Source organism: Oscarella lobularis, chromosome 16 (genome assembly GCF_947507565.1).
Source record: "Oscarella lobularis chromosome 16, ooOscLobu1.1, whole genome shotgun sequence".
NCBI lineage: Eukaryota > Metazoa > Porifera > Homoscleromorpha > Homosclerophorida > Oscarellidae > Oscarella > Oscarella lobularis.
Window position 1 is genome coordinate 1,309,737 of NC_089190.1, and position 12,640 is coordinate 1,322,376.

General features: G+C 45.3%; 5 protein-coding genes across 11 annotated transcripts; 4 read left to right on the forward strand and 1 right to left on the reverse strand.

The window, feature by feature from the left end:
- Positions 1–61: 61 nt before the first annotated feature.
- LOC136196776 (AP-2 complex subunit mu-like) lies at positions 62–2,311 on the forward strand. Its single transcript, XM_065986407.1, has 9 exons — positions 62–231; positions 411–676; positions 743–825; positions 876–1,011; positions 1,090–1,252; positions 1,313–1,438; positions 1,505–1,640; positions 1,697–1,794; positions 1,848–2,311. Exons 1-9 carry the CDS (start codon positions 158–160, stop codon positions 2,104–2,106), a joined length of 1,341 nt encoding a protein of 446 aa, XP_065842479.1. The 5' UTR covers positions 62–157; the 3' UTR covers positions 2,107–2,311.
- LOC136196777 (uncharacterized) lies at positions 1,882–4,077 on the reverse strand. Of its 2 annotated transcripts, none has more exons than XM_065986408.1 (11): positions 4,005–4,077; positions 3,574–3,679; positions 3,372–3,521; positions 3,211–3,314; positions 3,073–3,155; positions 2,986–3,017; positions 2,841–2,937; positions 2,739–2,787; positions 2,592–2,691; positions 2,471–2,533; positions 1,882–2,415 (listed from the first exon to the last, which is right to left on the reverse strand). In XM_065986408.1, the coding sequence occupies exons 1-11, from the start codon at positions 4,009–4,011 to the stop codon at positions 2,358–2,360; spliced, it is 849 nt and encodes a 282-aa protein (XP_065842480.1). In that variant the 5' UTR covers positions 4,012–4,077; the 3' UTR covers positions 1,882–2,357. The 2 variants fall into 2 exon arrangements, with proteins under 2 accessions (XP_065842480.1, XP_065842481.1); XM_065986409.1 differs by lacking the exon at positions 4,005–4,077 and adding an exon at positions 3,773–3,797.
- A 653-nt stretch (positions 4,078–4,730) lies between these two features.
- On the forward strand, positions 4,731–6,581 carry LOC136196997 (dol-P-Man:Man(5)GlcNAc(2)-PP-Dol alpha-1,3-mannosyltransferase-like). Its single transcript, XM_065986670.1, has 9 exons — positions 4,731–4,866; positions 4,993–5,092; positions 5,187–5,331; positions 5,384–5,544; positions 5,592–5,712; positions 5,761–5,966; positions 6,021–6,079; positions 6,157–6,292; positions 6,361–6,581. The coding sequence occupies exons 1-9, from the start codon at positions 4,731–4,733 to the stop codon at positions 6,494–6,496; spliced, it is 1,200 nt and encodes a 399-aa protein (XP_065842742.1). The 3' UTR covers positions 6,497–6,581.
- Positions 6,582–6,726: 145 nt separating this feature from the next.
- On the forward strand, positions 6,727–8,984 carry LOC136196996 (uncharacterized). The gene is made up of 5 exons (XM_065986669.1): positions 6,727–6,844; positions 7,080–7,301; positions 7,358–7,422; positions 7,475–8,182; positions 8,235–8,984. Exons 1-5 carry the CDS (start codon positions 6,784–6,786, stop codon positions 8,838–8,840), a joined length of 1,662 nt encoding a protein of 553 aa, XP_065842741.1. The 5' UTR covers positions 6,727–6,783; the 3' UTR covers positions 8,841–8,984.
- A 1,035-nt stretch (positions 8,985–10,019) lies between these two features.
- Positions 10,020–12,594, forward strand: LOC136196948 (uncharacterized). Of its 6 annotated transcripts, XM_065986615.1 has the most exons (7): positions 10,037–10,094; positions 10,149–10,223; positions 10,299–10,580; positions 10,638–10,964; positions 11,024–11,088; positions 11,140–11,850; positions 11,910–12,594. In XM_065986615.1, coding segments are annotated over exons 3-7 (1,710 nt in total). In that variant the 5' UTR covers positions 10,037–10,094; positions 10,149–10,223; positions 10,299–10,579; the 3' UTR covers positions 12,516–12,594. The 6 variants fall into 6 exon arrangements, with proteins under 6 accessions (XP_065842683.1, XP_065842688.1, XP_065842684.1 ...); XM_065986611.1 differs by having other exon boundaries at positions 10,020–10,094; positions 10,149–10,580; XM_065986612.1 differs by having other exon boundaries at positions 10,027–10,094; positions 10,146–10,580.
- Positions 12,595–12,640: the final 46 nt, after the last annotated feature.

Here is a 12,640-nt window from a genome sequence, read left to right on the forward strand (position 1 = left end):
ATCACATGAAAATGAAAATCTTAACATTTCTTGGATTAATTTAATACGTGTAGTAGACAACCCGGTGTATCCGGGAACCCCTGCACATACCTCTTTTAGAAACCGTTGACCCCTTGTTTTTCTCCTCACTACAAAAGCCGAGGCGCTCTGGGCGAGCATGATCGGTGGCATATTCATCTACAATCACAAAGGCGAAGCGCTAATCTCGCGCGTCTTTCGCGACAACGTCGGGTAAGGAGAGAGGGAGGGGAGGGGACCCCTCACCGTCTTACACCCAACGAACGACGGAAAAAGCTTCCCAGTCGCAAACATTTAGCTGCACTAGCTCGCATCGTTCGATCTCGCGCGCGAAGTGGCGGGGCCCCTTTCGGGGAACCCGATTCTCACCGCTCCCGGAATCTCTCTCGCAGGCGAAGCGCACTGGACGCCTTTCGCGTCAGCGTCATTCACGCTCGCCAGCAAGTGCGCTCGCCGGTGACGAACATCGCGCGAACGAGTTTCTTTCACGTTCGACGCGGATCGCTGTGGATCGCCGCCGTGACGAAGCAGAACGTCAACGCGGCGCTCGTCTTCGAGTTTCTCGGCAAATTCGTCGCAATTCTTCAGACCTATTTCACCGCTCTGACCGAGGAGAGCATCAAGAACAATTTCGTTCTCATCTACGAACTCGTGGACGGTGAGAAGAGAGAAAAAATGCAAAATTGAATAATTAATTAATTTTAATTATAATTTTCTTCTATAGAGATTCTCGACTTTGGGTATCCCCAGCGAACGGAGACGAGCGCTCTCAAGGCCGTCATCACTCAACAGGGAATCAAATCTGCTGTAATTAATAATCTAATTCTTGCACCGTTGCCGTGACGTCGTTGCCATAGACTCAGGAAGAGCAGAAGCAGATAACGAGTCAAGTGACCGGGCACATCGGCTGGCGACGAGAAGGAATAAAATATAGGAAGAATGAATTGTTTCTCGACGTACTGGAGTCCGTCAATCTTCTCATGTCGCCTCAAGGTCATTTAGAAAGAGAAGAGAGAGAGAGAGAGAGAGAGAGAGAACTTCTCCTTTTAAAATATTTTCTGTTTTGTCTAGGCCAAGTTTTGAGTGCTCACGTTAGCGGTCGCATCGTCATGAAGAGCTATCTCTCCGGCATGCCTGAGTGCAAGTTCGGCATGAACGACAAGTTGATGGTCGAAAAGAACGCCAAGCCGTCGACGCAAGAAGCGGCGAGCATGGACTCGTATCAAGCAAGAAAGTATAAGACAATATATAAAATATCCACGGTTGCCTCATTTTTTCTTTCTCTGTGTCCCAGGACTGGTCGATCGAGTGGAATCGCTATCGACGACTGCACGTTTCACCAGTGCGTCAAACTTAGCAAGTTCGAAAGCGAGCGCAGCATTAGTTTTATCCCTCCTGACGGCGAATTTGAATTAATGAAGTAGGTTATTCAAAATTTGAAAATTTTGTTGTATTCTAACGAGAGGCTTCGTGTTCTTGCTTTTAGGTATAGGACGACTAGTGACATAAGCTTACCGTTTCGAATCATACCGCTCATTCGCGAAGTCGCTCGAACGAAATTGGAGGTGAAAGTCGTTTTGAAGTCGAACTACAAGCCGACCATATTTGGTCAGAAAATCGAGGTGCGGCTGAACGGGGGGGATTAGTGATAGGGATTTGGAGATTGTTCTCGTTTCAGGTTCGCGTTCCCACGCCCAGAAATACGTCTGGAGTTTCGCTTCTGTGCCAGAAGGGACGGGCAAAGTTCAAGGCATCAGATAACGCTATTGTGTGGAAGTGAGTCTCCCTTTCCCTTGACTCCAGCCTCTGTGACCTGTTATTCTCTTCAGAATAAAACGCATGTCAGGCATGAGGGATACGCAACTGAGCGCCGAAGTCGATCTATTGCCGTCCAGTTCGTCGGAGCGCGCCTCGCAGAGTGCCAAAGCTCCTATATCGATGAATTTCGAAGTTCCATTTGCCTGCTCCGGTCTCAAGGTGCGCTATCTCAAGGTGTTCGAGCCCAAGTTGAACTACAGCGATCACGACACGGTGAAATGGGTGAGATACATTGGCAAGAGCGGACTGTACGAAACGCGTTGCGCTTAACTCTTTCGCGACGCGTGACAATGAGATTTGTGTCGTCGTCGTCGTCGCGTTGACAATATAGTTCCCTTGTGCTGCACTTACCCCTCGACCGAACCTTTTTGTTATACCATATTTGTGTGAAGTGCCCGCCGTCCGCGGCGCTTTGCGTTCTTTTCAGCTGTTGCCGATTTTTTTGTGAAATAAAGATGAACGAAAAAAAATTTTGAAACAGCGCTGTGCGCGTTTTCGAAATCTCTCTGATTTACCGTGCTTCACATTGCGGGGCTGTCTCTTCCTCGCTTCAGGCAGCCTTTCTTGCGAGCGACGGTTCTAGGGAGTACGCGTTGGCGTTCGTGGCTTTACGTGGGGATTTGTTAGGGCTTACAGGCAGTTTCCGCACCATTCGGCCGGGGGCAAAACTTTCCTGCACGTTTCTGTTCTCACTTTTCTTTCATATAAAATGCTGTGTCTTCATTTCTCACGTGGAGTAGCTCTGTAGGACTTACCTCGTAATTTGGTCATTGACTTTGTGCTGAACCATTTCGTGGACGTCGCGAAGGAACGAGTTCACTATGAGTGCTTCTCGACTTGAAAGTTGGTCTCGTCCTACGCAGAAATCTAACTACAGGCTGTAGACAGGCGGCGTCCAGTACTTTCAGTCATGCAGTCCAGAGCGTTCTTGACGAATTCGAGCTGTTCGCACTATTGGTGACATCTCAGCTCGCTATAAAGCATATTTTATTTGTTTTTCTCACTTTCGTCAGTTCAAGAGATCCGAAATTCGTTCCGAGCAGCTCCTTTGCTTTGCCGAATGCTTCCTGCTCGCATTCGCGCAATTTTGCGTCTCTCACTCTACACAGACAGCACTCAAGACGACGTGCGAGATAACTGTCTGCCAACTTCTGCTTTTCATTCTTAATCTCTTTCGTGTTCTGCAAAAAAAACGTAAGCACTCAGCAAAAAAAATTGAGCCACCATAATGCGTACAATTGTCCTTCTCTTTGAACGTCGAGGCCCGCTTAGTATGGGCCCCGCATGAGATCTACTCTTGCTACTCGGGTTCGACGGTTCTAAAGCGACACGCAAAGAATCGTACAGTATTGCCTGCAATTTGCGTGCTCGTACCAACAGTCAGCGCCAGAGGCGAGGACTCGGACGCAATGGCATGAGCTGTAGGCCCCATTGAAAGACTATTGACCTGACTGTGTCCGTAAGCACAGCTAGGATAGCTAGGACAAGCCAGAAAGAAATTCGTAGTCTCTTTGAACCCACGTGCTCGTTCTCACCAGTAAGACGACGGGTAAGGAGCTGGCGCCGCTGGTCGACCGTAGGAATCGATGACCGCTCCGGCTTGAACTGGTTGCATTGCACAGTGAGACTGCATTTCGAGTGCAAACGATAGCCCCAAGTCCGACGTCTCGGCGCCAGTGAAATGACTAAAATTGAACATGATCACATAGTCCGAGACCTTCGCTTTAGAAAACTTACTCTTCAGGCGTTGGAGGCAGGCAAAAGGGATTGCCATACTGGGCTTGAGCGGCTTGTGCAACTTGCCCTTCAAAGCCGGTGTATTCGATGCGATATAAATTTCCGTCTGGCGAGAAAAAAAACAAAATTAGACCTCGTTTTTTATCTGATGACGCGACATGCAGCTGTCGGAGAAGAAATAGGCCCGCCTCTGCATCACCAAGAAAGCCTGAGGTTCAATACTGTATTACGTTGACAAGTCAGTCGGCGCTCCGCGTTACTGTACACTCCGCGCACTTTCAGTTGGAACAGCGACGAGTCGCGGCGAGAGACGCACACGAAACGCGACCGCAACGTACGCTGACTCGCGAACTGGCGGAACTGCCACTGTCAGTCGAGTCCGCGGTGACTGGCGGCGTCCCAGTCGGCGTTCCAAGCACGATCTCGTTTACCTTCCATTTTTCGAGGCTATGCAGAATCGCAGACGCAGATAGCCTTGCACTGTGCAGTCGCAGTCGCAGATGCCAGAGGCAGACTGAAACTGCTTGCTCGTTCGAGTGTCAAGTCATTAGTCTACATAGTACTGTAGCAAGGTATCCGAGTCGTTATCGGCACCTTTATTATCAGTCTGATAGACATCTGTTTGTGATTACTGCGAAGAACAAAGGCGATGATATTCGACACAATCTCGCACGTGACTGCGATAGGCGTTCTCCACGCGTTCGAGTCATAATCTGCACTGCACTCGGTGGATTCGATGCAGGAGACTGCGCCCCGCTATGTAGCGGGGCGCACTACTTAGTCTTGCACGTGCATTCGATGAGGGGCGGGAATAATAGGAAACAAGATACGCGAATGTTTTGCAGCTGTTGTTTTGCGGTTGCACCACACAGTACACGTTTTAGCAGGTATTATCGCGTAAAAGATCTGCATACGCTGTAAAAACCCCCAACAGTCTCGCAATCGTTTCGATGAGTCCGAGTCCGAGTCACGGCGATGACGGCGCCTCGCACTCACGTGAGCTGGGCTACGTTTGCAGCTGACTCTCGTTTGCAGTCCAAATCTGCTGTCAGTCGTTGTCTTCAATGTGTTCCAAATGAAAACATCTGTAACAGCCGTGGGGCGGGGTGGCGGGAAAATGTGCACGGGCAACTAACGCTAACGCACGTTCGGTAAACATGGATCGTCGCCTACTTTCTCTTTGGACGTGGACAAAAGCGCTTCTCTTCAACACAGAAAAGTCCCTATACCTTGCTTGTCTTCTCCTATTTCTTGAGTTGCTTGGAAACCTTCTCATGGTCTGGAAAGTCGAATGTAAGAAGCCTACTCATTGCACGCGAAGTCGAGGGCTCGAATGCTGCAGCAATATGCCCCTTAGCAGCATCTGAACCCATCAGAAACTTTAGCGACCTCGTCGCGAATCTCGTTTTTGCAATGTAGACACAGAAATCGACTGGAAAGCGTACATGCAGGAAGTCGAAGGCTTTCTCAATGGGACATGGGACTACACCCAACTCAAAGGCGATACAGGACCACTAGTGTAGGAAGCGAGAAAAATTAGAGAAACTATTTTTTCAATTACCCGTAGAGTAGACAAAGATGTATTAATTTGGTTCTACTGATTGTTTCTTTAGTTATCCCGCTGGATTTGTCTACATCTTTTCTGGATTGTACTACGTCACGTCGCACGGAACCAACATTCGCTTGGCTCAGTACATATTCGTCGTCCTGTATTTGATTACTATTGCCACTGTCGTCTACATATATTCCAAGGCTAAGGTACCGTGTCTGTTCTACGAAATGGAAATTGGGGTCACTGTTTCTGTCTTAGACGCCTCCCTATCTGCTCTTGTTTCTCTCCTGTTTTGCCTATCGGGTTCATTCTATTTTTGCACTGCGTCTCTTCAATGATCCCGTTGCTATGCAGTTCTTTTACATATCCGTTATCTTTTTTATGCACAACAAGTGGACAGTGGGTTGCGTCTTTTACAGGTAAAGTATTCGTTTTCAAGGCGTCTCTATTTTGCGTACTTTGTTAGTTTGGCCGTCTCGGTAAAAATGAACATTCTTTTGTCGGCTCCTGGTCTCCTGCTTTTGCTGATTGAGGCCTGCGGTTGGATTGGGACCATCAAGAATCTGACTTTATGTGCTCTGATCCAGGTTATCATCTCAGTCACTGTAAATCTATAAAATCTTAATGTTGTGTAGTTTTCTCTTGGAGCTCCTTTTATGTATGAAAACTTCGTAGGATACGTGATCTGCGCATTCAATTTGGGACGCCAGTTTATATACAAGTGGACAGTCAACTGGCGTTTCTTGCCAATGGACATCTTTTTTCATCGAGGGTTTCACGCCGTGTTGCTGCTACTTCAAGTGCTAGTTTTAGCGGCATTTGCTTTAAAGAAGTGGAATGTGTAAGAGGAGCACTGGTAATAATAATTGCTTTTTTTATTCAAATCCTCTCGCAGAAAGGGAGTACTTGCCAAGGCTACAGCGAAGCCTTCTGATCAACCTATTTCGTCAAATAATATCCTTTTACAAATATGCTATTAGTTTTGATATGAAATGTCTTTTTCTTCTTTCTTCCTTAAGTCCGCCGCGTACGAGTGCTAACGTTGCTGTTTGAAAGCAACTTCATTGGAATGTGCTTCGCTCGATCGTTGCATTACCAGTTCTGTGTATGGTATTACCACACTCTGCCATTCTTATTGTGGTCTACAGGGCTTCCAAAAATCGCCAAGTAAGCTTTTAATTTTTTTAACTGCTCGTAGATAAAGAAATTTCGACGGCATAAAACGGTGTGTCTAGGATTTTGATTCTCTTTGTGATTGAACTTTGCTGGATCACCTACCCGTCTACTACGTTGAGCTCGGCAGTCCTACACTTGTGCCATTTGCTTCTTCTAGTTGGTTTGTGGAGAGGAAGCAGAGAAAAGTCGGACTAAAGTAGTAGTACGTAGTGACCGTGCAACTCTCGAAATTTCAGCTTGCATCAATGCCAATAAAGAAGCGTTGATTTTTTTGCAGAAACGTCGATACTCTCGTGGCAGTTGTCTGAAATAACGTTTGACGACGTACGTAATATTATTTTAATAAAAATGAACAGATGAAAACGTAGCTTTTATTGATCCGCTCTTTGCCACGTGCGCATGGGCCCTGCGCGTGCGCTCTTCCCCTTTGGCAGGCTCAAACTTCAAATTCTTCGCCACTTGACCTCACCGCTTTGGAGTCGATGGCATCGAAACGCTTCACGCGGAAACGGTCGACACTGCCGACGCTGAAACTTTGCGAAGGTCGGGAGATGGATTTCTAGTCTACTAACTCCGATCGCGGCCACAGGCTTAGTTTTAGCACAGCGGCACAGTCCTGGCATGCTGCATGTATTTTTCACCCTTTTCCGTTGTCCAATACCAAAACCCCGAACTCAAAAGAAAGGCAGCGCAAGGCAGAGAAAAAATGCGCTGGGTTTCCTCAAGAGGGGTCCCTTTGTGAACAGAAGCGGAATCATGGCTAATGCGCTGTTTTTAGCTGAGGCGATGGGAATTATTCGCCGTCCATGTCGTATTGTGAGCGACGATGACAACACGAAGTGGTATTTCAGCCGTGACCTGGGGTTGCTCGACGTCGCTTCTACGTCACGATGCCTGGACGTAGCAGAGGATTTCCATGCGGGGCTGTGGTTTTGCGAAACCGCACAGGGGAAGAAGCAAACACGGACGTCACGACTTTTTGAATTCAACCCATACCCAAGTAATTATTAAATTTGTTTGTTAGGCAAGCAGTTTTCTAATTTCTCTTCCGTGCAGAGAGGGTAAGTGAACTGGACAGTTGGCCCATGTCTACCATACCAGCTGCACCATCTCCTTGGAAAGTAGGCAGAAATTGTTTCTTTATAATCATAAAATCTATAGGATTTGTTGCAGTTTTTGAAAGGTGTGAGTCCCTCAGAATTGGCCAAAACTGAAAAAAGAAAGCTGTTTTTAAATGCAACGCTTTCACAGTCTGTGCCAGCAGCAATTTTTTTCAAAGGGTTTGATTTTGTTGAAAATGAAGATCCTTTTGCAGAAAAGCTTGCCAATTCCTATGCTTATGATCTTGGCCGAGCTTTACTCAAGAACACAGTTGAGAAACAGTTTTGCGTCTTTCGAAAGTTCATCAAAGCAGCTGGATTCTCTTCACTTACCGTTCAACGCCAGTTTCCTGTCATACCAATATGCAAAGACACAGATTCTAACTTTGGGCACTATGCAGCTGATCTGGCCATCTTTTGTACAATTGATGGCGTTGCTGTTCCATTGTTTTGGCAAGAGCAAAAGAGCAAACTGGGTGATGTTGAGCAGGGATTTGCTCAAGGAGTGGGCTACTATTCATATTACCATGATACTGTAGAAGTACAACAATCGGAGCACTCGTTTCTGAAATCTCATCCGTGTTTTCTCATGAGCAATACGTCTGATAACGTCGGTGTCTACGGACTGGTGCGGATTAAGGGAGGAGAAATTGCTGTTTCAGATCTCTACAAAAGCAAGCTGGGTAACTTGGATAAAGCCAAGAAGGTTGGCGCAATCATCTTGAAAGGGCTTTACAATGGTCTGAAGAAACTGGAAGAACTAGTCAAAGAGTGGCAAGAAGTAAGTCGAATGTGTATCTTTTAAGATTACTTCTATGGTTTTTTACGTGTAGGAAGATCTGTTCCCAGTTGTTGAAACATGCACTGATTCTGTGTACATCAATTCTTACACAAAAGTCTTGAGCAATAAGGCCTATGAAGCACTTGCTTTAGTGAATGAAACCAAACCTGTCATCCCAGTTGTCGTTAAATTTATCAAAGGGCCGTCCTATCCACGAGATATTCAGAATCAATGCGCTAGAGATGAAGGTTGTGCTCCGAAAGTATTTGCAATGAATAATACGAAGTTGTATACAATGGTTGTCATGGAAAAAGTCGAAGGCGTCACTCTCAACAAGTTTCTCGAAGAAAAGGAACAGCATCATCCAGATCTCGTGACAAAAGTATGCTCCAATCTTGAAAAGGCTTTAGCATATTTACACAAAAAAGGTTTTGCTCACGGGGACTTCAGAGACTGGAACATTCTAGTCGCAGATGATGGCTCAGTGAAAATCATTGATTTTGACTGGGCTTGTCATGAATCAGTGGATGCTAAATACCCGGTTGAGTTGAATGGCCATCTCAGGTGGCCTTGCGAAAAGGGCGCAAAAATAGAGAAAATGCATGATCTCTATTTCTTAGCAGGCCACAAGATGTTGCTGAAAGGCGAGAGCAATTGACTGTTTGATAGATTGATTGATTGTACGTATATTATAGTATTAGTAATTTCCCTTTTCCCTTATTGTATAGTATTACTAATTACCAGTAGTAATTTTCCGTAATTTCCCTTTTCCTTATTGAGTTTTCTATTCAATACAACAGGACTAGAAAATGTCGCCTGAGATTTCGCTGGTCACTTGAGAAAAGTCTTTTCATCTAACAATGCCAATTATCGAAAGCTATTTCCTTTTCTTTGACTGAATTCCGATAACTTCACGTCCCACTCGTCTGAGAGAAAAACAGCATTTTTATTTAAACTTTTGAATATACGACGCGCTGTGCACATGCGCTTTTCTCATCTTCGGAGTCCATGGCATCGCTGTGAAAGAGTCTAGTTCGGGGAGATGGATCTCTTGTCTACTAACTCCGATCGCGGTCACAGGCTTAGTTTTTAGCACTGCCCACAGTAACGCAAAAACCTCCTGCTGGCATGCATGCTGCATATAATTTTTCGTTGTCCAATTCCAAAACCTCGAACTGTGATAGGAAAAGAAGGCGAAGAAAAATGCATCGGGTTTGTCGAAAAAGGATCCTTTTGTGAACAAAAGCGGAATCAAGGCTAATACGCTGTTTTTAGCGGGAATCGTTGTACTGAAACAATGACAATACGGAGTGGTATCGTCGTGATGCCTGGCATGCCAGTGCATGGACGTGCAATGGAATTATATACATAATATCCAAAAGAGAGTGTGGTTCATCGCGATGATAACGGCTTTTTGAACTCAAACCCGATAAGATTGAATTCGTTTGTCAGTTAATTAAGCAAGCAATTTTCTAATTTCTCTTTCTGAGCAGGAGGCGTAAGTGAACTTGCCAGTTGGCGCAAGTCTACATCAAAGTGTTGCCCATCTCCTTTGCAGATATAACTCCTTCTTAAAAATGACAATTTTTGCAGTTTGTAACAAGTATGAATCCCATAGAAATTGACAGAAATTCTGAAAAAGAGACGTTTCTAAGCGAAGCAGTTTCGAAGTCTGTGCCGATGTTGCTGAAAGGCAAGAGCAAAAGATTGCTTGATAGATCGACAGCATATTACAGTACTGTATTGGTACCTTTCCTTTTCCTAATGACAGTATTCAATAAAACAGGACAAGAAATCATTGGTTAGGCCGAGATTCCGCGCTCCAGCGCACGCTAAGGATAGCCCGGAGCTGATCGAGAGCCCTTGGAGACGGATACTCCTGCAGTCTGCCAGGCAGCTGAAGCCATGTACTGTACGTATGCTGCAGCTTAAACTCCTGCGTAGCAAAAGCAACTCTGCTCAGCAGCGGTGGTCGTCATAAAGTTGCTAGACTACAAGAACGTCTATACAAGCATGCAACCGAGTCGTCATCATCACACTAGTAATCTTGCATGGTCACTTGACTTCTCGGTAGTATTTTCGCTTTGGCTCTTCCCACTCCCAATTCTTTTTTAAGGTTTTTACGTCGTGGCCATCAACGTGCTCCGAGAAGTCTTTTTCATCTAATACGGCAGCCAATCGAAAGCTATTTCCTTTTCTTTGGCTGAGCATTCCGATGGCGTACCCCTCTACGCCCCACTCGTCTGAGAGAAAATCTTCGAGCACGTTGAGGGCTTCAGGAAGGTTGTCCAGAGCAATAAACGTGCTTTTAGCGGTGTCACTAGCTAAAAGCACGACTGGATAAAGTGGCATTTTGGTAGTAAAAATTCGATATCCTCCTCTTCCGATTCTTCCCGTAGTAAGAAATTGAAATTGATCGGGTGGTTTTTCATAGACTTCTTCAATTTTTGTATAGTGATAATCGATTGCTTGCCTCTTGCGCAAATCTTTCTTTATTCTTCCCGAATCGAATTCATTTTTGCGGATACCAGCATCATCGCAGATTCTGTCCGTCAACGACAGAAACGACTCGGTCGTCAGATGTCCTTTGATCGTATTGTGAGCGACGATGACAACACGAAGTGGTATTTCAGCCGTGACCTGGGGTTGCTCGACGTCGCTTCTACGTCACGATGCCTGGACGTAGCAGAGGATTTCCATGCGGGGCTGTGGTTTTGCGAAACCGCACAGGGGAAGAAGCAAACAAGGACGTCACGACTTTTTGAATTTAACCCATACCCAAGTATTATTAATTAAATTCGTTTGTTAGGCAAGCAGTTTTCTAATTTCTCTTCCGTGCAGAGAGGGTAAGTGAACTGGCCAGTTGGCCCATGTCTACCAGACCAGTTGCACCATCTCCTTTGAAAGTAGGCAGAAATTATTTCTTATAATCGTAAAATCAATAGGATTTGTTGCAGTTATTAAAAGGTGTGAGTCCCTCAGAATTGGCCAAAAATACTGAAAAAAGAGAGCTGTTTCTAAATGCAACGGTTTCACAGTCTGTGCCGGCAGCAATTTTTTTGAAAGGGTTTGATTTCGTTGAAAATAAAGATCCTTTCGCAGAAAAGCGTACCAATTCCTATGCTTATGATCTTGGCCGAGCTTTACTCAAGAACACAGTTGAGGAACAGTTTTGCGTCTTTCGGAAGTTCATCAAAGCAGCTGGATTCTCTTCACTTACCATTCAACGCCAGTTTCCTGTCATACCGATATGCAAAGACGCTGATTATAACTTTGACCACTCTGCAGCTGATCTGGTCATCTTTTGTACAATTGATGGCGTTCCTGTTCCATTGTTTTGGCAAGAGCAGGAGAGCAAACCGGGTGATGTTGATCAGGGATTTGCTCAAGGAGTGGGCTACTATTCATATTACCACGAGACTGTAGAAGTACAACAATCGGAGCACTCGTTTCTGAAATTTCATCCGTGTTTTCTCATGAGCAATACGTCTGATAACGTCGGTGTCTACGGACTGGTTCGGATTGAGGGAGGAGAAATTGCTGTTTCAGACCTCTACAGAAGCAAGCTGGGCAACTTGGATAAAGCCAAGAAGGTTGGCGCAATCATCTTGAAAGGGCTTTACAGTGGTCTGAAGAAACTGGAAGAACTAGTCAAAGAGTGGCAAGGAGTAAGTCGAATGTGTATCTTTCTAAGATTACTTCTATGGTTTTTTATTTTTACGTGTAGGAAGATCTGTTCCCAGTTGTTGAAACGTGCACCGATTCTGTGTACATCAATTCTTACACAAAAGTCTTGAGCAATAAGGCCTATGAGGCACTTGCTTTAGTGAATGAAACCAAACGTGTCATCCCAGTTGTCGTTAAATTTATCAAAGGGCCGTCCTATTCACGAGACATTCAGAATCAATGCGCTAGAGATGAAGGTTGTGCTCCGAAAGTGTTTGCAATGAATAATACGAGGTTGTATACAATGGTTGTCATGGAAAAAGTCGAAGGCGTCACTCTCAACAAGTTTCTCGAGGAAAAGGAACAGCATCATCCAGATCACGTGGCGAAAGTGTGCTCCAATGTTGAAAAGGCTTTAGAATATTTACACAAAAAAGGTTTTGCTCACGGGGACTTCAGAGAGTGGAACATTCTAATCACAGATGATGGCTTGGTGAAAATCGTCGATTTTGACTGGGTTTGTGAGGAATCAGTGGATGCTGTGTACCCGGTTCACTTGAATGACACTGTCAGGTGGCCTTGCAGCAAGAACGACAAAATAGAGAAAATGCACGATCTATACTTCTTAGCAGGCCTCAAGATGTTGCTGAAAGGCAAGAACAAATGATTGCTTGATAGATCGACTGCATATTACAGTACTGCATTGGTACCTTTCCTTTTCCTAATGACAGTATTCAATAAAACAGGACAAGAAATCATTTGGTTAAGGCTGAGATTTCGCGCTCCAGCGCA